Genomic DNA, 26838 nt, shown 5'->3' with positions numbered 1-26838 from the left:
TAAGATAAGGCTCATATCGTAATTACATACGCCTTCTAACAGATCGTGCATGATATCTACGCTATAGTTTTCTGTAACGTGAAAATTTGATAATACATGCCACACACACTCTTCTTTTATACCAGTTTGGGAACAGTCTCCAATAACAAGTTGTTCTTTATAATTTTCCTTTGTTCGTAAAGCATCACAGTCTTCTTTTACCTGCCTGTGAATGTCAGTTTTCGTACTTAAGCAGAATCTACATGGAAAATTGGCTGAAAAGGATTCCGTGAAACCCAAAACCGAATGAAGCCCCAAATTGTCTCCCAGTATGGCACATACCTTAAATTTAATATTTATCTCATTTTCACCATAATGTATGAAGATACCTATACGCTCCAGAAAGAGTAATTCTTCAATGAGAACAGAAAATGTTTGTTTGTTGCCGTAAGTTTTTCGGTCTTTCGTGTAGAAAAGTTGAGCTAAAAATATGTTTTCCAGTTTCCCCATGAATTCTGGAGGCAAACACGCAACAGTGTAATATACAGCACCAACTTTCTTTAAACCTGCATGGCTTCCCAAAGCATTGTTTGTATCATAATCATCGTAATAAACAAACAAAGGAAAAGTTAATTGAGCGGAAAATGTCAAAATATTTCTCCAATGCCGTCCTTGAACGCATGAGAAAAGCACACTACTCTCTTCGAGAGCTGTTTCTGATAAATGAATCAATGTTGACAAGACGTTAGGCATTTCCAGAAACCGCTTTAGTACATGTCTCATTGGAACAAATTTGCCGAACACAGGTATATTTTCTAAAACTATTTTTTCCTTTTTTCTTTTGTAACACTGCCTTTGTCCTATGATGTAATTTTGAGGCATTATAAGGTCACCAGTTTTTTCCAGGCTTTTTAATCGCTTATATTCGCTATTGAAGTTATGAAATGAAGATCCCACAATGGTGAACATGTTTTCTACTTGTTTGACGATTCTTTCGTCAGTCTGAAATGTGTATAACTTGCTGAAAATGTTATCCCTGAGAAGTTGTACGATACTGCCGTTCAAGAGCTCCTCTACACATTGTAAAATATACTGGATGTGCTTTCTGGTGAGATGCGGTTCACTGTATAGTTTGGCTATAAAATAAAATACTTCTTCCTCCATAGCCTCCTGATAGATTTCAGGTAAGCTGCTTTCTGAAAGTCTCTCATTTGTTTTTTCATCTATGTTTTCATTTGCTACTATAGCAGCATCAGTATCAACACCACAAGTTGTTTTATGTTTAGACACATGTATTTTATTTCGAACAACATGAGACATAGACAGAACATCTGGGAAGCCGTGCTGCTTATGTAAATGCTTACGAAAAGAATTAAGAATATCAAATTCACGCCCACACAAATGTTCTCCGCAGCGATACACACTATTTATGTGCAAATTGTGGATACATTTGAAATGTTGCAACAACAGTTTAACTGACCTGACATTACATCTACATATATGAACCTCCTCGGCATTTTACTTTATGTCAATATTTCACAACAAACAAAATACGCACTATTGATTTCTACAGCAGTTCCTCTAACATAAATTCATTTACAGCTGTATATTTGTCCAACTGCAAAAACATTATTCAAGGCTGCTGCAGTTTATTTGCGTTATTAAACTACTTACAGCTGTGAACTTCTTGTCCCACTGGGTAAAAATTTCGTAGATATGTTGTTGGATGAATATCCAAGCTTGTTCACTTTCCTTCGGGTACTGCAAGTGTAATACATGGAAACACTTGAAGCAGATATCCATGGCCTTCAAAATTGTTTCCATCCTGTATAACTGAGTTTCGATGCACACGAAATATGCTTCTGGATTTTTTATATCCTTCGCAATAACTACAGGCAAAGGTTGAACACCACAGCCGAATCTTTTCATCTTCTCATGATGTGCTTCTAAATTTGCCTGGAGGTCAGATGCTTCCTGCAAAACACAAATATTTGATAAGATTATGTTCAAAAGCTGGAATAAATATCATGCATTTGAAATAAAACCTACTGTAGGGACAATCTTAATGTATGTATTTATGCGGACCCTCTGCTCAATGAATGAGGAAATACTGCAGACAATGGATGTATGAGCATTAGCCCAATGAAAGTGAGTCTTCGCCTTGGAAGTTTCGTTTAGCGAAAAGTATTGGTTCGAGGTGCTAGCTAAGTGATGGTGATTTATTGGCTTTCCATTCTTCATTATAGAAGTCCTGGGGGCATTTCTTATGTTTGCATGTGAGGTTACCGCTATTTTTATGCGCATCAATATGATTCGTGATTCTTGAGTTTTGGACGTTCCAACCAATAATAAAAGAATGTACAAATTACCATGTGGACATGATAATGAAACCTTTCCAATGGGTTCGATTTCGGAATTACATTTATGTAATTATTCACTACTGCGGAGGAAAAAGTTAACTAGCTACTAGGAGTATTTGATCCTTTCGGTCTTTCTTTAGGTCTCATCTAAAATTCGCTTCCTACTACACCAAGAAAAGTCTGACAATTTGTCGCGTGAAAAAATCTTCCTCATATGCTCATATAGTTGAATTTATGTCTGGAAAAGGTAAATTGAAGTTCAACGTATCAAAATGAACTCTTATTTTTTCTTCACTTTCGGTATTGTACCGCAACACGGGAGTGCGTTTAAGGTGATATAGCACTTGACGCAGTTGTTTACTTTCTGAGACAATATAAACACGGTATTAAGATGAAAACTGTGCCTTCCTTTATCTAGGACGAACCAGGGGCGGATCCAAGGGGGGGGGGGCGATTGCCCCCCCCCCAGAAGAGGAAACTTTCTTATTTTATATATATAAATAAAACCCATCCCAAAGTTTGGAGCCCTTAAAGTAACAGTATGGCAACCCACCGTCCCCGCCAGAAGTCGGTCCTGCATTCGCCCCTGGGATGAACTTAAAGGGAAATTGGAAAGAGTAAGAAAAAAAACGATGGTCCTTAAATTCATACATTTTCTGTAAATTTTCAAAGCCATGAAAGATAATAAGGGTACATTTTACCTAGTAAAATTACAGTCCTTAAACATTACTTATAATTCGAAAATAAAAAGGCATATTGCGTGATTTAGTTGCATTATAGACGGGTTTTAGATTGAGTACAAATATCACAATTCAGTAAAGTAAATGGGTAAATAGTACCAATACAATGATTTTCGTTTAGAACCACATATTCGCTATAAGCAGCATTCAATGGAACTGTGCCACTAAACAAAGATAAAATCGCAATTCTAATTTAAGAATTAGAAAAAAAAACTGTTCGTTGATAAAAATTACACACACACAAAACACGATTTTCTTCCCCTGCTTTTGGGGCTTTATGTGTAAATTCATATAAAATTATGTTGCGCAATGAGTGATAAGAATACGGTACGAAGTGGGGCGCCAAGCTGTATAAAACTTATGGTGGCGGAGGACGTGACCAACTGATTCAGTGTAGGGGAGTTTCATTTTTCGCAGCCCTTTATCAAGGGCGAAATTTGGAGGTTGCAAGTGATGTAATGTAACAAACGCACAAGAGCCACCTAGTATCAATGCATGTGAAGTGTATTTGTAGCCGACTTGGAAGTGAGTACGGAACGCTTTCAATTTGGCCACAACGACACATTTTATACCAAATTGATATTTGGTAGCTATAATGCGTTTGGACATAAGTAACATCATTTTCTACCTGAAGGTCTCACTATGACTAAGAGATTGCGAAAAATTAGACTCCGTACACTGAACCAGTTTGAGACGCGTTATCCAGCTGTATAAGTTTTATACAAGAAAGCACCGTCCAACTTTATATCGAACTTGTGAGTTTTGACATTACACTGATTTTTCTGCTACGTTCGCTTTAGCTGCAATATGGAAATGATCTTAAAACTTGAGAATCAATTTTCCCCTTTCTGCAGCGTCGATAACGAAACTCACGTTCGGCTGTGCAAAAGTACATGTGAATAATTAAATAGTGCCAACAAATGTAATGTGTCCCCTCAAACTTTCGATGAAACGTAACCATAAAAATTAATTTCATATACATTTAAATTTTGCTGGTTGCTGCTAGGTTACATTGTAAACTATCTGAAACAAGAAATGCGAAGAGTTGAAAAAGAAAGTGACGTCAGACTCAATACTAAAGTGTCATATATATATTTCCTCTGTTCTGACAGAGAGAATGAGTGTTAGTAATTTCTTTCTCTCTAAACCTTCGCATTTCTTCTTTCAGAAAATTTGAAATATAACTTACAGCAATATATATATATATATATAACTGAATATTTATGGGATTTCGAAAATTTATTATGAAACTTGAAGAAACAGTTACTCGATTTAGACCACCTTTTTGAATCATTTAACAATGTATCTCGGATAAACAATCTTTCGATTGATCTGACGCAAACATCCACTCTTCCTTTGCACTTTTTCATTTTATTTCTTCCTCAGGTTTTATTTGATCCATATACTTCTCTATTTCTACTATACGGTATTTAACTTAAAAAGCAACATACCTTAACATGAAAAAGGAATCCCTGCTGCGCTTCTAACTTTGTTGGCTTCCAGTATCCTCCGCTATCTTTCCTCTTTACCGACGAAGTAACAGGAGGAAAATGTCTACCTAAAAGTAGCAGCAGAATTACATTTCTGGCTCCTGTAAGTATAAAAAATGTAAATGTAATTAGTACAATTGCTTTAAACTGTAACGTCTTAAAAGAATATGCCTATATAACATGAATAATATCACATTACGAAACCTAATGGATACAATGTATTGAATACCAAATACCATATCCTAATTGCATTGGTTTCTAACTACGCATACGTTGGATTAGTTTTGATACAGATCCAATGAGTAGTTTCCATTTTTACTACGATTTTACACTATACGAATGTGACTAAAAAGTGAGGTTGACATTCGGTGTACTTTCAGTTTCTATAGGGTGAAAAGAGAAGTAGACTGACATTTAAATCCATTCAAGTACGATGTACAATTCAAGTACGATCATATTAATTGTTTAATTCACAGAAAATAGCCACAATTTAATCATTAATTTTTACAAAATTTATTGCTGGTATTAAAATGTGGTCGCGTCGAAATTTATAACATATTTGCTGTCATGAGGAAACTATAGACACACGAGTTTAGATATAAATAAAATGTTTACTCCTAGAAGTACATAAAGCTAAGCTAAGCTAAGCTAAAAAAAAATCTGGGTTAAATTAAGTAAAGAACAAGTTTTAAGGTTTCGTTAAATGTCTACCGTATGTTAAAACAAAGTGCTGGTTTTCGACAAGTTGGAACGGAGGGCTGACTTCAACAATTCATAACTTGAATTACTCTCATTTGTTCGAAACCAAACTATGATAGCTTTTAAAGAAGTTTATTGTTAATACGTATATCAAGTTTTAAATTGATCTGATGTTGTTCAGAAGAGTTCTTGTATATTTTGTAAGATAACGTTTCTTCAGAACTGAGAAAGCGTATCAATAGAGAGATTTAGCTCGTTTTGAAGTTCAGTGAAATGTCAAGCTAAACCTAAAACTGTTTAGTGTAGATTATGATTTTCATATAAATGTACATTTAATCATGTACATATGTTCGGCGAGCGTATTAAAGCAGGCGTGTGATATTGCCAAGTTGACTGACGAACGATCCCAGGATGGCACATATCATTTAAAAAAAAAAAATTCGCAACACTTGCTCGCTTCACATAAAGTACTGGAAAACCATTCCTGTATTACCAAATGAAACTTATTTGCACTACTCACACACTCAAATACTTAATTATATTTAACATACTAGGTGAGTCTTACAATTAGTGTTGTAAAAAAACTTTTTTTTACTGTGAAGTTTTTTTTAATAAAAAGCCGTTCTTTTTCATTTTTTTTTCAAATGTGTTTTTTTTTCTGAGAACTATTATTTATTGATTTATGTTGCAGATACGTGAAATAATCAGCAGAACTTGAGTCGAAGCCCTCGTAACTTACATATCGTTCATTTCTTTGTACCTATACGAAAAAAATTGTCTGATTATCCCTTTCGGACCCAGGTCATTTTTGGCGTTTCCCTACATTTTCAGTTAGTGAGTTATTGCTCAAAAACCATTAATCCGATTGATTTGGTTAAGGCCTAGTTTGTTAGAAAAGGGATGTTGCTATTTTTCATGTAGGTTACGTTGCACTGTTGCCAATGGGAGGGAAATATTGAGGGAAATGTAGGGTGAAAATTTACAAAAACTTCCCTAACCGATTTTCAAGATTCTTTGTATTCAGCACCACTGTTGCTACATCAGTCCAAATAACCTAAAAATATTTTTGGTCTGTTGATAAGGTACAGTGAAAACCTGAAGTCGCTGGCTTAGACGCAAGGAGAGAAAGAAAAAAAATCTGTCATCATACACATGAAATTTCGACAGTTTTTACGCCTCAGGAACAAAAATCAAGATATATCGGAGCTACAGCTTCCCTAATAAATTATCTTATTGAAACTTTTATGGTGCATCCTCTAGGTCAAAGAAGAGGCTTTCAGATAGTGGTACGTTTCTTCCAATGTAGCCAGCAAGAGGGAAATAATAAAGACAAAAGGGAGATTTTCCACAATTTTCCCTAAAATCGGAAAATAAAATTTTCTGTTAGCTGGCACCACTGCTACCAGACACACAAAAACTATCTTAAAATAAACTTTGGCATCCCTCTAATATATCCTACAAGTATCGTGACGGTATCTAATAAAGTAAGCATGCCATTTAAAAATATCTCATTCTACCTATAAAAGTATGAGTTATCTTCCCACTTAGAGAACAAGGTCTACTGTAAACCTCAACTATACTTCCCCCAATTATTCTATTGAAACTTCCTATACTGTTGTTGTATAGAGCAAAAACGATTCTTTGATACGCTGGTACGTTCGTCCCGATGTAGCCAACAGGAAGGAAACAATGGAGACAAAACGGATTTTGTTTTCAAAATTTTCCTCTAAAATCGGGAATTAAATTTTTCTATAGCTGGCAACACTGCTACCAGACAGACGCAAACTATATTAAAATGAACATTGGTACACCACTAATATGGCCTACAAGTATCATGGCGATATTTAAGAAACAAAGCTTCTAATTACAAAAAAATAGATTACGGTCAACAGAAAAGTAGAGAAAATCTAAAAAAAAAAAAAAAAAAAAATCAAGGGTTAGAACCTAATACGAATTGTTAGTGCGCCCCCTAATTACTCCACTGGAACGGTCTGTACCCGCTTTTGTTCAGTAAGGACCAATGTTCGACTGCCGTAAGTTGACTTGCGCTCGGACATATAAGTACGGATTTATAAACAAAATTCTCGAAGTTTTTTCCAAATTTAGGGAAACTTTAATATCCATAGTTGGTAACGCTGCGCGTAGGCTATTTGAAAAAAAAAACGAAATTCAGAAAAAAACGAGAGGCAATGTTTTGTTTTGTAAAAAAAATGTACATTTCTGAAAAAATACGAACGTTTTTTTTTTTTTTTTCTGTTAACAACACTCCCTACAATACTGATAATAATTGAGCTTTCCTGTTACAGTTCACAACAGTTAAACATGCGCTGAGTGAATGTGCTACTTACCTACATCTAACTCATTCTGTTCAAGAAGTCTTGCATAGATCGCTGCGTCTGGTGCACTTTGCTTGGTTTTCAAGAAAATGTGTTTCAACTTTTCACTCTCTGTGTTCCATTTTGCATATAAAGACACTTCCTTATCAGGAAACCTTTTGGTAAAATCACTTTCGATCTAAAACAAGAACAATAAGTAACATAAGATCACTTTTATTCGAAAATTGTAAGAAGTTATTTAGCTTTCAAAACCTATTTTGACCATATTTTAAACTTATGACTTAAACTTAAACGTATGATATATTTTGACCATCCGTGTTCTAAGACTTGTGGGAAACATCAGTGAAAGACAGAAAACCAGATATGTTTTAAATGGGAGTATTAAGCTTGATGTAATCGTAAAAGCGGTTTCTTCCGGTGCTGGCTGTTTAACCAGCTGTGAATAATCTTCATACAGATGTATCTAAGTAGTTTTATTTTGCAATTAAAAGTGGATGCATCCGGAGAGAAGTTTCTTGAGGGCTGACCCCACTTCAGCACACTCGGTATACATGATTTTGAAATACAAAAAATATGCAACTTTATACAGTTTAATCATAGATTTAATTACATATCTATCACTTACCAATGTATATCCCAACGGTTGTTTTAAAACTGGAAATTCCGAAAAATACTCTGCAACTGGTTTACTGCTGTTACGCAGATCAGCTACTCGTTTGGATGAAGTTTTCTTCCAATATTCACAGACCTTCTCCCAAGGTTCCATGGAATTTTTTAACCAAAGAATGCATTCCTCAAGGTCTTCCTCGTCATTCTCTAAAATTATCAGGATTTCGAATATTAGTAGTGTGAATTATGTACATGGATCAATAATATCCATTATACATACTATCTGCTCAGTGAAGAAAATAATATAAAATGTCATCACCAATTGGAGACCAAATTCCAACGGACAGCAGATTGCTCAACGTGTAAGTTAGAAATCAGGGGTTTTCGATTGAACAACACTGTCTTCTTCGGTCGTAACAATAAAAGGAGACTAAAAGGTAAAAACGGTAAAAGACGACTGATAGTTCAAAATCTAAATATCACATTAAGTAAAACTAAAGCACTGACGCACTGCTTGATTTACTAACGTGATTTTTTAGGATTTGAACGTCGGTCATCGTTTACCATCTATACTTTTTAAGTTTCCTTTTAACTTTAAACCGAAGAAGATTGTGTTGTACAATCGAAAGCTCTTGATTTGTAGTTTAAGCTTCGAGGAATCTGCTGTCCATTGGAATTCAACACTCAATATAGTCTAAAGACTTAATAATAATGAATAACCGTATCAAGCAACTAATTGTACGTTTAAAGATTCTCTAATATTTATCGATCACTTCATACATTGCAAAAACTTGGAAAATAGAAGACTGGTTTTCGATCTACATAAGTGAATGCGCTCTTGTGAATGTTTTTTCGTTACGCAGACACCAACGAAGTCAGGTCCATAAAACACCGGTACTCTGTAATGCCCTACGTGCTTCTAACTATTCAGATATCTTGTTTCTACCACTTGCCATTTAACACGTAACTGTGCTTTAATATTGATCGAACTGAAGTGATACTCTAAATAAAGAACTTATTTAAACTAACACTTAAATTTTGATTTTCTTAGGTATCCACTTAAATGTAAATATTATAATTCGAAAATTTATCATAATACCCCGATAACTCACGAAAATGAGAACTGGCTCCTGAAACCCTATAACTGTAGATATACTAACACAGTTCAAATCTACGGATGGATGCAACCGTGACCTCGCGAGGCGATTTTCTCTTGATTCACAAGGCTCTAAAAATGACAGACGACACGATGGGAGAAATGTATAAAAGGTTGATTACTCGGTTTGTAAGCACCTGGAACGTTCTATCGCACGTTCTACAATATTTGTGGGATTCATAATTTAACATATCTACATTTATATCAAACTCTTTACCTTCGGGAGTAATTGGACTGCTTGGAGTAGTATCTTTTTTTCCTTTAATCGGAAGAACTCCACTGTGTCTAAGATGTCGCTTTCGATTATTGTATTTATCCCATAATTTTCCTCTTGCTAACACCTTCTTTCCTTGAAATGCACTATATGGTACATAGTAGGTATGCTATTTGAGAGAAAATTAAAATTAGGTGTGACTCACAAAACAAAACAAAAGATAAATAAACAAAACAAATTAATTTAACTTAAAGTTCACATAGTATATTTAACTGTGTTCACTATATCTGCGCAGTAAGCAAAAGATTGTAAAATGTATTCACCAAGGGATACCAAATTCCAAATTTCTCGAAGCTAAAAACACTAGATGAGAGCTTTCGACTCTGCAAGACAATCTGCACATCACGCATAAACGTAAAAGGAAAAGGTAAATATGATTAGAGAAACGTGAGTATTAAAAATTAAGGGGACTCCTATGGTTCGTCTATGGTGTTCGACCAGTGTCCTCGTGGTCCTGCGTTCAATTTCCGGCTGGAGAATACCACTTTTAGGGTCCATCCAGCGTCAGGCGGCGAACTGGGGAGGCACCTAGATACAGACTTGATAACAACTTAGTCTAGAAAGTTCCTGATACGCCTGTTGGCGGGCAGTGACGCAAGCGGGTGACCCCCACCTAGTTACTCAGGCGGATGTAGTTTCACCAATCGTTAACAGATGTCGTTGGGACGGTCCCAACGCCATAAGGCCTCACACATGAATTTTTATTATTTGTTTTATTACAAATCTAAAGATCACATAAATTAACGTGAATCACTAACGTAAAAGAACGTGAATGATTCAGCTTTACGTATTAGATTTTTAAGTTTCTAGTACTCGGATGTCATCCTTGTGAGTACATTTTACTATGTTTACTTTTAATTTTGTCTTGAAAATGAGAATAGAAGTTAAAAAAACCAGCAGAGTCATCTTTTACAATAATAAATTACCAACAAACTGCTTTTGGTTACATTGTCCTAGGACAATATGTTTTGTTTTTAGCAATTAATGTTTTTGACAATTCTTTCAACAGTGAAAATAGGCGAGTGCAATAATATGGCTGCCAAAGACAAATCGCTTAATAAAAAAACATGACCAAAGTTCGTAATTTATGAGGCGAAGAGTAGAGTAAGCTTGAGATATTTTACGAATCAACAAGCAACCAGTTCTTGGATTACTTGAAAGAAACTGACCCATATGTGAACGTACTAACCTTGTTTTCTGTAGGGAAGACTTGAACAATGGAGTCAGTAATTGTTGAAAACGTTTGACTAGTGATTCTGGAATGAAAAATACAAACACATCATAACTGTACGATATATGCCATGTGGATATTACTGTTACGAGTGTTTTCAGCAAACCAGAAGACACTGATTCATGCATGAACATCATAAATTAATAAATAAATAAATAATGCTCTCTCTCTCACACACACACATACACATATCTATATATATATATATATATAATTGAAAATCATTATGTTTGTGACTCTAAAACTCCTGAACCGCCCGACCGATGCCGATCAAATTTATAACATGGATGAGGTTCGAGGCTGGGCTAGTTTTAGACTATTCACTTTGATGGTAGAAAGGTGGTGTAAAAATAAATAACATTTAATAACTCCTGAACCACTCGACCGATCTTGAACAAATTTTCAACATAGATGAGGTTCAGGTCTGGGGTCGTTTTTATGATTTTAATTTGATGGAGAAACGTAGGGGTGGAGAAGGAGGGGGAGATATATAAAAATCAATTTATATAAGACTGAAAGTGACTATTTTTGTAACTTAATAACTCTTGAACTATCCGACCGATCTCAATCAAATTTTCAAGATACATGAGGTTCGGATCTGAAAACATATTTGCAATTTCACTTTAATGGTAGATCCTAGCGGAGGGGGAGGGACGTATAAATAAAAACTAATAAAACCTAATAACTTTTGAACCACATAACCAATCTCGATCAAATTTTCAACATATACGAGGGTCGGGCCTTGGGTGTTTTCTATCGTTTCACTTTGACAAGCCAACTTAGCGGAGGGGAGGGGGGAGATATACGAAACACAATCGAAATAAAAATAACTGCCTCTGTGACTTCATTACTCTTGAACCACCCGACCGATCTCAATCAAAGTTTCAACATACATGAGTTTAGGGGCAGGGATTACTTTAGGCTATTCAGTTTGACGATGCAGCGTAGGGGAGGGGGAGAGACATTTCAAAATGATCAAAAATGACCGGTATTAGTGTTGAATCCATAGTTTTCAGGGTCAATGAGAGAAACAGTGACACTTCTGATGCTGTTTCAATCCAAGTTCAGCCCAGATAGTTGGGTTAAAAATGATCGAAAATGACTAATATTAGTGTCGAATCCATAGTTTTAGGAGTAGCTGAGATTAACAGTGACAATTCTGATGCCCCTGTGCCGCAGCAAGGAGGGGGAGCTATATATAATAATGATCGAAAATGACCTATATTAGTGTCTAATCCATAGTTTTCGGGATCACTCAGATGAACAGTGACATTTCCGATATATATAAATGATCGAGGTGTATTTTACAGTGTAGTATGTTTCAGCTGATATTAATTCAGCATCTTGCACCTCGCAAGATTTGGATCTATATCACGCAAACTGGCTGTGAGTGAGAATGATAGACAGGAGTTACGGAACCACTTCTCTATTTTCTTTTAATGAGAGCGCCGAATAATGTTAATATAGGGTATCACAACAAAGCCCACAGTGCTCTATCGGTAAGACTGAATCAAGGAAAATTCCTTTTAGTGCCAGGAATTGACGGTCATGAGAAAGTCTTTGGGAATTACCATTTAAAAACAAGATGGTGCAAAAGCAATGAAGCAAAAGCCTCTTGTGAAGAAGTTTGGAAAACACACGCAAAAGATATTAAGCCAAAGAGACAAAGTACATTCTTAACTATCTTCACATTTACCGGCCATTCTTCATCCAAAAAAACAGGAAGAGAACATTTTTTGTGGTGGTTGTGGAGTTTTTTTTATTTTCGTTGGCTTTAACGTTGGATGTGTAAAGAGTGATGGCACGAGGAGTCTTCGAATTACAACACACATGGACCTTATGTATGATACTTTTTAACACTCTCAGCCCCAACCCTGTTTGAGTAAATTTCATCCCGGGACCAGACTACAGTTTGCTATGAACACCGTCAGCCCATGTGTATCTATTTGATACACGTGGTCCATCAGTAAACCCTCACTGTGTATCAAAAAGATACACATGGGGCTGAAAGTGTTAATGCGTACCCTTGCTCGTTATTACTCTATATAAAATAGAAACAGCTGCAAAGATTTCATATTTACCCAAACAACAGTCGTACAGAATATCTATTATATATATATATATATATATATATATATATATATATAAATGAGTATCACTGTCTCCTACTGAAATTTAAGTCGAAACTACTATTCCTCCACGGTAAATCAACTATTTTGAAAGTCAATTCTCAGCGATCACTTTGACAGTTTCTAAAATTTTTTTCTATCTGAATTACGTTCATTGTTTGCTGAATCGAATGGACTTTTAATCATTTTGATATCTCCAAAAATAATAGTTATGAAGTTTTCCGTCGAACATAAATTTCTCCAAAAACAGCTCGTGTCATCACTTAAAAATAGTAAAAAAAAAAAAAAAAAAAAAAAAAAAAAAAAAAAAAACCACGAAAGAAATAAAACAAGAGTTCAGAATGTTTAAAACCCTCGTCTTGAATTTTCAATATACCTGCCACATTAACTGTAAAAAATTCAAGCAAATCTAAACTTTGAGCAACACGGACTGGATGATTTCACATGAACTGATCCTACTTCGAATACTTGACTCACTCACTGTACGCAAGATTTAAGATTCTTCAAGGTTAGTCATTACGTTATTACTAATTTGCCACACAGATATATTACATGTTAGCCCTTTCAGGTTTTTCTTAAAAAACAAAAAACTTTAATTACCACTTAACCTCTTTCACGTCACTACACGCTCTATATCATGATTACACTTCAATCACACTTTGAAACAAATCAAAATATAAAACAAATTTAGAGCTACAATAAGAATGCAATTAAAAATACTTTAATAAATAAATCTTACGTATAACAAAACAAAAACAGAAGATACTGCTCTTTTATTCAAGTATTTTACTGAACAAACCTTTTGTCGGCGCCAATGTGACGTATGATTACTTCAGTTAGTAAATTTCTCGTCCTGGAGCTCAAACAATTATGTATCTTGTACTCACTTAAAACTTCTCTTCCATCTAAAGAATTTTCCAAAATGGTTAACAGATCCTACAAGAAAACATTACATTATTGTTTACAGTAACTCAAGGATACAATATTGAGCACAGTAGTATAAGGGAAATTTGTAAGTAAAATACAACTTCTATGACGAAAATCAATATCTGCATTATACGTAAAACTTACTTTTTCAATATCTGCATTATATTGAGAAATCCTAGTGATATGCAGCAATTAATTTTATCACAATCAGTTCCACAAATATTGGTGATGGCAAACAAAAATTGACCAAAATATATTACTATTATTTGAAGATTATTTGAAGCGGTTCCCTCTGTCAATACTTAGCTTCAGAATCACCCGATTATGTTTCTGCCAGTAAGTTTCAAAACACCTTGCTCTTACAAATGGCAACCTAAAGAGTCGAAAGTTTCAGAGAAGGAAGTCTAACCCTTTAACGTCTTATAACTGTGCCTAATTCTGATTCTTTATTTCTGCTTTTTGAAATACTTTCATTTCTAAAGATCATTCTACCTTCTGATAAAATCAAATGATTATATCCAAATAAAATGTGGTTCATTCTTAAGAGCAAGAGTTGACTGCAATATCATTTGGGAGAAACATAAATAACTGTTTCTAAAATAAATCGCCTCTGCTATGCAATAAGAACTATCAGGGAAAAAAACAAATCTACCAACAGAATAAACCATATATTACGATACCTTTCATGCAGTATTAAAATACATTATCATATTTTGCGGTAATAGTAGTAAGAGTGACATTACTTTTAAATTGAAAGGAAAGTGGTTAGAATTTTATGCCTAAAATGTAGACTTTCCGTCGACAGCTGTTTAAAAGATTTAAGTATTTTACCACTATAAAGTTTACATATGTATCAGGTAATAATATATACAAATGTCTGAACTTCAATACAATTTACATGCTTATAATACGCGTTGAAGAAATTTATTTTCACGTCCTATCTAAATTTGAACATAGACCAACCTACGAGGATTTAACTATAGTAACACCGCAAAATGATGCAGTGGGTCACAGTCTGAATACTTACAAAGTTCTGTAGTACACATTGTGCCTGGAAACTGGTTTCTCCTATTACATTGACCGGTACTACAGCTTGAGCCGTCTTAATTCCTCCTCTTGCTAGAAGCATATTGCAAAGAAAATGGTTATTTTATCCATGTATCTACATATATATGTGTACAGGAACGTATACTATCTTCACTCATAATTGCAATGTGAGGTACAGTATGTCAGTATGGGGTCAAGTAAAACAGTACATGGCACAGAACATTTTCTTACAGAGGTAAAAAAAACATCATTAAAAAAACATCTAATTTTACACAAACGTACACTTACGTATTTTACATACACATACTACATGCAAGATTGATAAAGGAATCTTTTGATACAAAATGGCGGGTCTTGCCTAATGACAGTAAGAAGACAGGTGTTAACATGATGATAGCTGCTTGTTGATCAAGCTTTATATTACAGGAACATGTAATTGTTAAAAGTGGATCCTGTATATTGGTGAGTAGTATATGTTATCTAACCAGCGTGTGCAATATCTTCATACAAAGCAGGAATTGAATTGATGTTGATATTTGAAGACATACGTTAAGCACAGACGATCTCTAACTTCAGTAACGATTTTTTTTCTTTCCTTTGGATGCACGTTTTTGGGAGCTACGTTGGACGATGAACGCCATCTTAATTCTTCATGTATACCATTACAAAGAAAAAGTGGAGAAAACTGAAGGAGATTCTCCCGTATACTCTTATCTAACAGTATTGCCAAGATGGAGGGAACACCAAAAATATCATTCGTAACCCAAGAAAATGTAATATCTCAGAATCTGGACGTTAAGAACGCAAAGATATGAAAAAATAGGCGTCTGAACATTCAATTAAGAAGGGACAGCGACGAAGAAAAGTACATAGAAGGGTCCTAACTAAACTGCAAGAACAATGTGAATTTCAATATCCATAAGTAACGCCTAACAATCATTTACAGATACCAACAATGATACATTAAGTCAGGGTAACCACTCTTTCGTGATTTCAAAATTCCGTGACATTTTCCCGGTTTCGAGAAAATCTTTTTCCTTAAGTGATCTGCAAAACGTACTTCCTAGTTCACCTCAGATCTGATCCTTCTTAATATTGGAAGTTGTGGGAAGCACTTTATCAATTGTGCTTTCTAAGCTCCCATGCAATAAATGGGCTGGAAAGTAGATGATTATTTGTAAACCACTTATAACTTATTCAACAATTTTCCAGCTCGTCGAACAAACTACAAAAGATTCGCAGAATTTCTGTTTCCGAAACAAATTTCCAGCTTAGCATGAACATAAACATTTAGATGTTACTTCTCGGGCCATGGAAATAATGCTGAACAAAGAACAAGTGCTGCTGGCAAGAAGAAAGTACCACAATGTGGAAGTTTTGATACTGTACGACATTTCACAAATGACAAGCTTCTTGTTGCAAAGCTACGTTCTTTAACATTACCAAAGACTGATGAACCTTTTCTTCGCGAGTTTCAGGGAAAGCTGGCTTAGAAAATTATAAATGAAATGGAATATTTAAGTTTAACGACCCACGGTTATGTCGGTTAGGCTAAAGGAGACGGTGATAATGAGTGAAATGAAGAAAGTGGGAGGAAACGGGAGAACCCCAAGAAAACCCATGAGCACGGTTTTTGTCCATTACAAAGTCCACACGGCGCGAGCTGGGATCGAAGCAGGGATCCTAAGCACCGGAGGTGAACGCTCGACCACTGAGATCCCGCACCCTCGAAAGCTGGCTTAGCTCTTTCCGATTGCAATTCCCTCCAGGCCAGTATATTGTCTGCTGCTGGTTGTTTTGTAAAAGATAGCGTTTTGAAGAGCCAGCGATTAGTTATGATTGATTTCAAGGAAAGTGAAAACGTAAAGTAAGCTAAGTTTGTAAACATGACTAACTTATACACCGAAAGATGTTTTACGAAAAGCCAAGACTATCGGAAAAAGACATTCTTGAATTTCGAAAAGATTGTCGCGTAGGATGTCAGAAATCTGTATTGAAAGTAATGGAGAGGTCACCTCTGGAAACCAAACTGACAAGAGCAATTTGGAGAGTATTCTATTTACAGGTTTCTGTAATTCTTGAAGTTTTAAATTTCCAAGTTTTCAACTCTCCCCTGAAGTCTTGGTCATGAAGGTTAAAAGCAGGAAGAAAAAGAACAGAAACATCAAGGAACAGAAAGGAACGGACTTACAAAGAGGACAAGATATGTGGAAAACACATTGTCAAGTGCGTCAGCTATCTGCAGATGGTCTTGAAACAAACTGAAATATGGCAGTCAGTTTGTGCGCCTTTTCTATTTCTGTTGGAAGTTTGCCAACTCATGTTATTTTTATTATAATGCCAATACTGTGAAAATTTTGTGATAACAGCCTCCCATTCGTCACTCAGTCATCCCTTGTCTAGATTTACTTTTGGTTTCGTTAAATGAATAAATAAAATTTCAAAAAAGTCTCTCTACTTCATTTCTGGCTCCAAATAAAATTTTTGAATCTTCTACCCTGCACTGCGTTTCTTTTAAATGTTTCGATAAACCTGACACCGGATTTTCGCTTTCGAATCTCTAATGTGTTCCTTCACTCTCTTGGCAACTGCATTTTATTTCGCAAATACCATATTTGTCATTGGCATCTGTGTAATAACTCTTAAATTGGGTGATGTGCTTTTCTAGCGTTTTAGGTGGTTTTAAACCTATACGTAAATCGTATTGTGTGTAGATACTATTTCCAGAGCTCCTACTGATCTGGAGAAATTTATTTCCCTGACTTCTCCCTGACCTTTGATAGGAAATTCCATGACTTTTTCATGACGTATGTCGGATGACGCTGACATATAAATAAAGAATAGATAACGGTGAATATTTATATATATGAGAACATTTATTCTATAGAGACAAATAGTAATCAACTGCTCATCGTGCATTCCACTTACCTCCCATAAAAATCTGAGCTACGTCTCATACTGTGACCATTAATGGTTGGCTAAACTGAAATTGGGGACAATTAATGTTAGAAAAAAATATATTTTATAAGACATCCCTGACTTTCCCTGATTTTCAGCCTTTTTCTCTGAGTTTCCTCACCTGCACCATTTTCACTGAGTTTTCCCTGACCATTAACAACCCTGATTTAATGTAGTTGTCAGTCTAGGAAAAATAGGCAATCCTATCCATCTTTATCCTTCATGTCTGTTTCAGGTTTATCGGAACTTAAATTTCTTTTAACCCGATTATACCAATTATTTAATAAGGAATAACAGTTAGTTCACCATTGGATGAAGATGCCGGATTTATGCGCATACTCAACACGAGGGGTGATGTGAAATTGTTCCTGTGACACTAGAAACGATAAAATTAACTTATACATTCGTGAAAGGAGAGAACAATCCAATTTGTTTATGCACCACGTCATCTGTAGGTGCGAATTCAATAACACAGAAACAGTGAAAAAATGAATGACTGGACCAAAGATGTTCTCAATACATGAATACTGGATTATTCAAGCACAAGAGCTAGGCCGTAGTACAAGATTGTAGTCTGAGTGTGAAAGAAAACTTCTGTCCGTTGCCATAGAAACCGCCGTTTCCAGGGCAACAGATCCTGTCACAGTTAGCCAATATTGAAAGAAAACAAAATTTAACGAAGATAAAAGAGCTAATGTAGAGGAGAGGAGTCGCTAAAATTAATTTTCTTTAACGAGGACGATTACGAAACATCACCTACTGATTGAAATCCAGATTATTTTCCAATAGAGTAACTTCCAATAAACCTTTTGTTATTGTTAATTATTCCATATCGGACTCCCGAAGAAAACTCATCGAAACAACTTATTGACCGTGCCAATAGCGACTACTCTCAATCATGACTCCGTTTTCTTTCATTTAGAAATAGGAAAGAAAGAGAAGAAAGTAGAAGGGTAAAAGAAGGAGGTAGGTAAAGAAGAAAGAAAAGAAATAGGGTATTTTAATGAGAAACAGATTACTGGATAATTCCGGAAATATAGTAAAAGGTCGGTAAAGTCGTTGAAAGATGAATCATTCTAAATGTTATTCACAACTAATCAATTTTGGAATGCTTCGGAATAGACACATGTTCCCTCATACCACCCAGACCTAGCTCCAGGCACCACGATCATGGGGTTGCCCAGACCTAGACCTGGAAATGAGAAAAGTGAAATTTAATTCTTTGTAATGTTATTCCGATCGGTGACTGATAACTATCCAGCATCTGAACTCTGTCCTCTAGGATCGACCACACATATGAATTAGCCAAAAGGGAAAAAAAAAAAAACAAGCTTATTAACTCAATATAAATTTAGGTATCGTATCAATAAAAGGTTCGACTTCCTGGAAGAAAGATGTCGTATTTATGCTTATCCTGCTATTTTTGCTTCACTCCTCGAGCCGATTTAAACCGTTAGTGACGGTCCTTCCTGACCTAGGTTATTTACCTTAACACATATATTAAAACATGACACATATATTACAGATGTTAATATGACAAATGATATCACTAGAATTGCTTATATTAAATCTATCATGCATTCACTCGCTCACTCACTCAGGACAGTGTATATATGGTTAAAGGAAACCAACTAACTACAAGGGTACAAATAGTTTATTACATCCATAGTGAAAAGAAAAGACAAAACAAATAATTATAAAGAAAATCTTAAAAGCACAAGTTCTTGGTTATATATTAATAGAGTACATAGTATTAAATTTTAGTAAGTTTTTATATATTCAATCATATTGACGAAAGAAAAGAAAAAAAAATAATTACATATATTGTATCTTAGGCATGCTAAATCAAAATTATGATTTGCGACATACGCAAATAAGACACTTATTTCACTTTTAAAAAAAATTGGACAAAGAGGAAAGAAAAAAAAACTTTTTGGTGTATTAGAACTTATATGAGTCTCTACCTCACGTCGAGATATTAAAATATTAATAATTTCGAGCGTCCAAATCACAACTCACGCACTAGTCGAAATGTCCAAAACGTTTCGCTCCATTTAACTTAATTTGTGTTTATACATATATATATATATATCTATATATATATATCTAGTGGTTTACGAAAAAAAACATTCATCGACTATATTTGGTTTATAACTCTTAACAGATTGTATCTGCAATCGCACACTGCTACGTTTATATCCATCTAGGGATTTCGAGAAAATCACTTTCACTAGAGGAAGTTTCTCCTCTTAGACGGTCTATTTCCAAACTTATTAATCGAATAATTTCAAGTTATTTATCCAACACTGGGACACTTCACGAGACCTTTCATTAGGATCACTTTCGTATATGTTTATACATGGTTCGGATTTAAAAAAAAAAAAAATCTTCCACAGGTGTACGGAGTATGATGGTTCAAATTGAGGATAAAAAAAAAAACTGGTCAAGTCACAGGATACATATGAAGGTGAGACGGATTCAAGGTACACTTTCCACAATGGTTTTAGGTTAATTGCTCAGGGATAATATTTGTTATGATGTGGGTTACGTTTAGACCTGCCGATATTTTTTCAATGCATGCCATTATATAATTACAGAGGTTATCACTTACATTGATTCAGAAGAAAAGGAAAATTACTTAATTGCACGGCGGTATTCTTAACAAAATCTCCATTCTTAAATTCGTCGGAAGACTTCTGGTAAACTATAGCAACCAATACACGTCTAGGGGGACAGACACGAGCGCTCTTACATATATTCATAATACATTTAATATCATACTTTTACTTTAACATCATATTCACATACTAATTACACATATATTTCGAAGTATTTATTTCTCTCTATATATATATATATTTATAATAAATGCGCACACATTTCAATTAATCATCCCCAACAATAAAATTTTAAGAAGGTTGCAACATTGTCCAAGAAAACAAATGACTTCCAACATTACATTTGGAAACAAATTAAATTTTATCTGATACCGCGCGTCTATAAATTTTTAACTTTTGTATAATCAATTCGTGTTTAAATCATGAAGGAAAAAAAACTTTGTGAGGCAGGCACGTAACACAGAGCATTTCTAGATATAACTAGGTAAATCAAAATACAATTTCTGGGCCCAGGTTAACTACAAGGTAATTGAAAACCAAAACAGAAAGGAAAGTGACCAATGGATTAAAAAGAAACTTAAGAGGAACGACGGTGAAAGAACGTAATCGAAGTGTCGTCAAATACTAAGTCTTTGTTCATTTCAGCGATAGGTCAAAATGTGACGGAGGACCCAATTATTATCTACTTTATCTATGAATCGTGTCTTGCAACGTCTCAGCTGGTAATTTCAGATCGGAGTTGTACGTTAAATAAATCGTAAGTAACAAGTTCAAAATCTTGGGGGGGGGGGAAGGTTGAAAAAAATTTAAAAAAAACTTGAAGAAATGAAGAGAGAGAGAGAGAGATAGAGAAGAAGGAAGACTAAGAATAGGGGCGCCAAAGACTTAAGTGAGAAATAACTAACGCTACAAAGTTAGAAGTCGAATTTCGCTCTCAACAAAATCCATAGCCAAAATATTCTCAATATGCCAAAAAGGATGGTCTACTCAAATACGTAGACTCAAGGGGCGCCCTGCTGCCAAGGATGCAAGTTCTGTGTCCATCAGATCCCAATCCCACAAGAGTTGGCTTGTAAGATTGAAATCCGATCCCCGTATCCGGCCCAGACCAGCAGGATAAAAGGAGAGGGGGAAAGGGACCAGGTAACTGCGTCCCCAATTTTGAAATCTCTAAGTAAAAAAAAAATATTCGACCCCTTAGAAAAACTAAGAAGGTTCGAGGACAGTAATGAAACTAGAATAGAAGTATTATCTAAGATATCCCTAACTAATGATTTGCCGAAATAAAAAAAAAATTAAATAAACTGAATTTTGGATCGGTGATTTCTATGCCAAACTTCACCGATGGCTACCCCGCGCAGACACGCCACGGTCTGGGATGTCGTTAATTTCCCTCGTCTAATTAAACTAAGAAAAGAAATGAAAATACTTAAAGGGACTAGGGGTCGACATCCGGGTACGCGAAAATAAATTTCAATAACTAATTGTTTTGATTCTGTACCCAGTCAGAGCTGTCGCCTCCATGAACATTGTAAGCTAGCCCGAGTAGGTAACGTGGGGAAAAAAAAATCTCACGGAGCAGGATATTCTATTTTAAAAAACCGACCAGAAAATATAATTCACTACAGCCCTGTTGTATAACTACTACTGTCTTTTCATAATTTATTATTCAATATGTCTAGTCTGCGATTATATGATGCTACCTATTCTATCAGATGGTATTACTATGGTTGATTATTATTATAACACATAAAACTACAAAGTATTACCGTAGTCCGACTATATATCGCCCTCCGGTCCGCGTGATATTATGGTGCAGGGGTCAGAACTTGAGATGTTTGTAGCCACACATATCTATTCAATATCTATATATATCAACACACGGCGAAGTATTCACTGGGCTACTATATATTTAACTATATGGGTGTCCTATATTCTATATTCATCTACTACAATATTCATATACTTATTAATATTCATATTCACATTAATATTCATTTGCCACGACGCTATATTCTACAAACACCCTGTTTCCTCTATCTACGCCCAGCCTATTTACACATTTCATCATAATACTTTAAAATCTATAATCACTACAAACATTTCCCGCTCCGATCACCGCACGACAACCTCACTCGAACCCAAGACTCTTTCATCCCACACACAATACTATGTAATACCTGGTAGCTTTATTAAGAAGAAAGAAAAAAAAAATCCTATGTATGTTCACTGAAAATAGAATTATCTGCGATAATGTTTAACACTGCGTTGGTCGCGCCCTCCACTGTTACGTGAGTGGTCGCGCGTTCTACTATTGTAGAACATCATTATTTTTCTATAGTGTTATGACTTTTAGCAATATTCGGTCTTAGGTATGTTAATTATATTATTATATAGTTTTTAAATACTTTTAAATTATTTTATTTGATTAATACAAGAATATTGACAAAAATAAACATTATATATATATTATTTAACATATCAACAATTTCGAACAAAAATCTAATAAATGTTTAGGTATAAGTATTGAAATAACAGCATAAACCTTCTTCTATGATAAATCATACAGGTAGAATGATTTTATGTACTCTTTCTGAGTAATTGTCTACTCCAAGCAATTGTCACACACGCTTTTCTGGTGGTCTGGGCACACCTATCTCTGGCTTTTGGCACAAGTTTTTTTTCTTGTTGACTTGTTGCGAGAATGCCCACAAAGGAAACATTTTCCTACTCCTGAAGCCCTGTCTTGTGGTAATGGAACACCTTCGCTGAAGCCAAGCAGAAGTCTTCTTCCTCTGTGTCGAAGCTCTTTTGCAAAGCATTTCATGGCTAAACATTGGCTATTCGCTGGTTTTATCAACTCAAAAGTTAGATCCTGCAGAAAATTATTGCATCTGACCTTTTCATCGTTCATATTTGCTCCAAATATATTAAGAGCTTTAAACATCAAGTACATTCATCACCAATTAGGCATGAAAATAATACCTTGTAGGCCAAGCCTACGAAAAGCTAGTATTATATTCAAATTGGGAGTTCGTGAGTTTCTTGGCGTTGTGAGATCTACATACCAGCGAAGAGGTTCTAACTTTTCCCTCTACGGGTATAAAACGCACGTATGCCGACAAAAGGTGGTGTAGCAGGACCCGTGACTTCAACACTAGCTTTTACTAGAATGTTTTCTTCTTCTTTCGGTATAATGTCTGGTACATTTTCGTATGGCTGCACTCAACTGTTTATTCAACAAAATCTTTCTCGAGCTTCTTCATGTCTTCGATCCCAAGTACACTCTCACAGTCACTTTCTGCCTCCTCTAACCAAAGAAGCATCTGTTCTCTGTTATGTTCTGACATTTCAAATATATACAAGCACGTATTCCACAAAAATAACGGGAAAATGTAAAACGAAATAAATCACTAATACGAAAGAAACCAGTACGCCAATAGTCGCGCGATCTACAATAGTAGAACACTAATGAAATCATGTTAACAAATTGGAGCAGGTGCAAGAATAAGGGCTGAAGATACCCTGGAATGTACAAAAGGTTTTCAGAGAAAGATACATAACCGCTGAAAGTCGAGCGTGTTGCCAACTGCTCAGGATTTAAAAAATAAAACACCTGTTCTACAATAGTAGAACGCGCGACCACTGCAGTGTTAACGTTTATGAAATTCTGCAGCAACAATAAGCTTCTGCAGCCACGAAGAAAAATGAACATCTAATATAATTTCAAAGTGAAGAACTAGCATCATATCGCCCGACTTCTGTTAAAAATTTACGTATTGTTTATTTATTTAAATATTTAGATTTCTAGACTAGGCAGAATGTTGAAATTTTTTAGAATATATTAATTTTGGGTCACTTGACCTAACTGTACATCCATATAGGCTGTGAATTATACCTTCCAGGTTTTATTTTGAAAAGAAAGGTCAATTTCACGAAAACTAAATCACTAAGCACCTCGACAGAAGAATGGCGGTTAGTACTGACTTTTGACACTAGGGCTAGCGACGATATAATGAACCCTTGAACAACTGAATGTGACCTTGTACACGGAATTATTATACTATATTACGTTCACTTAATGACGGAGTAATAAAAATTTATCGCATAGTAAATACTACACTGTCCAACACACTCTTTCATCACTTAATTATCACTATCACTGATACTACATTACAAATATACACATACTACTCGAACTACAAGACACATCATGCCACATTCATACTACACACTACATTAATACATGTTATACTAATAAATATACACAGAAATCATTCAGATTTTACCATGTTAAATCGGCTCTATGAAAGGTAACGAAAGGAAAGAAATGAACAGGGCCAACTGGCCCTTATATTTACTAAATCATATTCTTGAAATCAACCTGTTTAATCGATGCCCTGAGGGGACATATCGGAGTATTAGCTAACAATAGGACCCCTGCCCTGAAGGGGCAGGAACCCGGAACAAACTACATGTTTAACTCATCCCGCTGGAAGCCGGACTCCCAATTTGGGAGTCAGATAGGAGCCCCTACTGTAAATTTACACGTGCATTATGATTACTGGACTGACTACCACAAAATTAAATACCGCCATGTATGTAATTAAAAAAAATCACTCACTAACTACATAAACAAATCTATAATGGACAGGTCTTGTAACCCTCAATTAGTAGGAAAATTGGGAGGTAGAAATATGATGGGAAACACTGATCTTCTGAACCGGTTTTGGGAAAAGAAAGACGGAAATCACACTACTGTTGAATCCTGTCCATAGCGATCCGCAGATGAAAACATGGCGTCACTGTTGCACTTACTATTTCAGCTTTTTTTTTTTTAGTCCAGTTTTGACTATGAAATTTAATAGTTTTTTGGCTCCTAGAGACTTCCAACGATTTTAGGTGTTAATGAAATCCAAATGTTACCTTGTTTGCAGCTTTCTCACTCCGTTGCGACCTTTTAAGCTCGACGATCGAAATCTGGCTGTTGTCAGCAAGATTTTCCGGCTTGGAATGGAATAATTGCGCCCTAATATCATAGCGTGGGTTTATCATCCAATCAAAACTAAGCATTTTGGCGGTGGGGCTTTGAAACGAATAAAATTTGGTAAAAACTGGATTAAACTAGATTTTAGAAGGACCTAGGTATCTAAAAGAGAGGTGAAGGGTGGTCCTGAAAATTCTGTCGAATTTTAGATTGGTTATTTGATCTGGAAAGTTCCGTCCAATAGTGGATCTATATTTTCGGATAGCACTGACACCGTAAGAATTGTAATAATCCATTTACATATCCATATACAAGACTTATAACTAATTTAAAATATAAATAAAGGTATTGATTCCCAAAACTATCATTCCCAATGAAATTTTTTACAGTTTTTCCATGTTAATTTGAAATAGAATAATGAACAATATTACGAATTATATGAACGGCCAGAAATTTTTTGTTAAACGTCAGGTACAGTCGGTGCAAAAAATTTCGGGCACCCTCCTATTAAGAACATAATATCATTAGACTGTAATGGCATATTACAGTTCCCCGGCGTCGTTAAAAAAATTTTGTTTGAATAACAAAATTTTGTCGAATAGAATTAACATGTATTAATACTAATAAACTAACTACTCACTCATACTCTCATGCACTCAAATGAGACAGTGTAACATTCACTTTGGGTATTGAGATAGAAGTTCCCGTTTTTTGTCCTCAGTACAGTTGAAAAGCTTAAGATTCTGGAAATTGTGAGTTCACCTTTTAGGTAGCAGGAAAACACAAGGTAACCAGTTCGCAATGTTCCCATCAAACGTGGGAAAACGTTCAATATCCCGGAGGGACACTTTAGAGCTCATACTAACATAAGTAGGGGAATTGTTAGTGGGAATTAACATATTATCCTGCACAATCGGAGTCGTCACCGGATTTACCACCGACGACGTAGTAGCGGTGTTATAACTACCCATGTAAGTGAAAGGGATTCTGTTGGTCGTATTGAATATGTTGGGCTCCATCCCCGGACCAATCGCACCCGTGAACAACGACTCAGAATGGCACCCATCTCCTTTTCCCGGCAACACGCTATGTGATTGTATACCTCCATGTAAGGAGGGAGCACTCACGCTTGTGACCGTAGTCGTCACAACACTCGACTGATTCGGCACACTATTGGAATTGAACCACGACTTGGGTTCTGACCGATACATGGGGTAGTGAGTCGCAATATCCCGTGCATCAACTGACGTTAAATTTTCTTTTCCTGCGCCACGGGTAGTTGTAGCGGGTAATATTTC

General features: G+C 35.4%; 1 protein-coding gene across 2 annotated transcripts; it reads right to left on the bottom strand.

Annotated features, from left to right (window-relative positions):
* Window positions 1–1608: 1608 nt before the first annotated feature.
* Window positions 1609–18099, bottom strand: LOC145668126 (uncharacterized). Of its 2 annotated transcripts, XM_081735685.1 has the most exons (9): window positions 17906–18099; window positions 14958–15049; window positions 13803–13939; window positions 10833–10899; window positions 9587–9752; window positions 8230–8420; window positions 7617–7782; window positions 4531–4670; window positions 1609–1953 (listed from the first exon to the last, which is right to left on the bottom strand). In XM_081735685.1, exons 1-9 carry the CDS (start codon window positions 17910–17912, stop codon window positions 1609–1611), a joined length of 1311 nt encoding a protein of 436 aa, XP_081591811.1. In that variant the 5' UTR covers window positions 17913–18099. The 2 variants fall into 2 exon arrangements, with proteins under 2 accessions (XP_081591811.1, XP_081591809.1); XM_081735683.1 differs by having other exon boundaries at window positions 14958–18099.
* Between the last annotated feature and the right edge of the window lie 8739 nt (window positions 18100–26838).

The sequence above is a fragment of the Thermobia domestica genome, chromosome 13 (genome assembly GCF_964235325.1).
Source record: "Thermobia domestica chromosome 13, izTheDome1.hap1.1, whole genome shotgun sequence".
NCBI classification, from domain to species: domain Eukaryota; kingdom Metazoa; phylum Arthropoda; class Insecta; order Zygentoma; family Lepismatidae; genus Thermobia; species Thermobia domestica.
The sequence above is the reverse complement of the archived record's forward strand: the minus strand, read 5'-3'. Positions and strand labels throughout refer to the sequence as shown.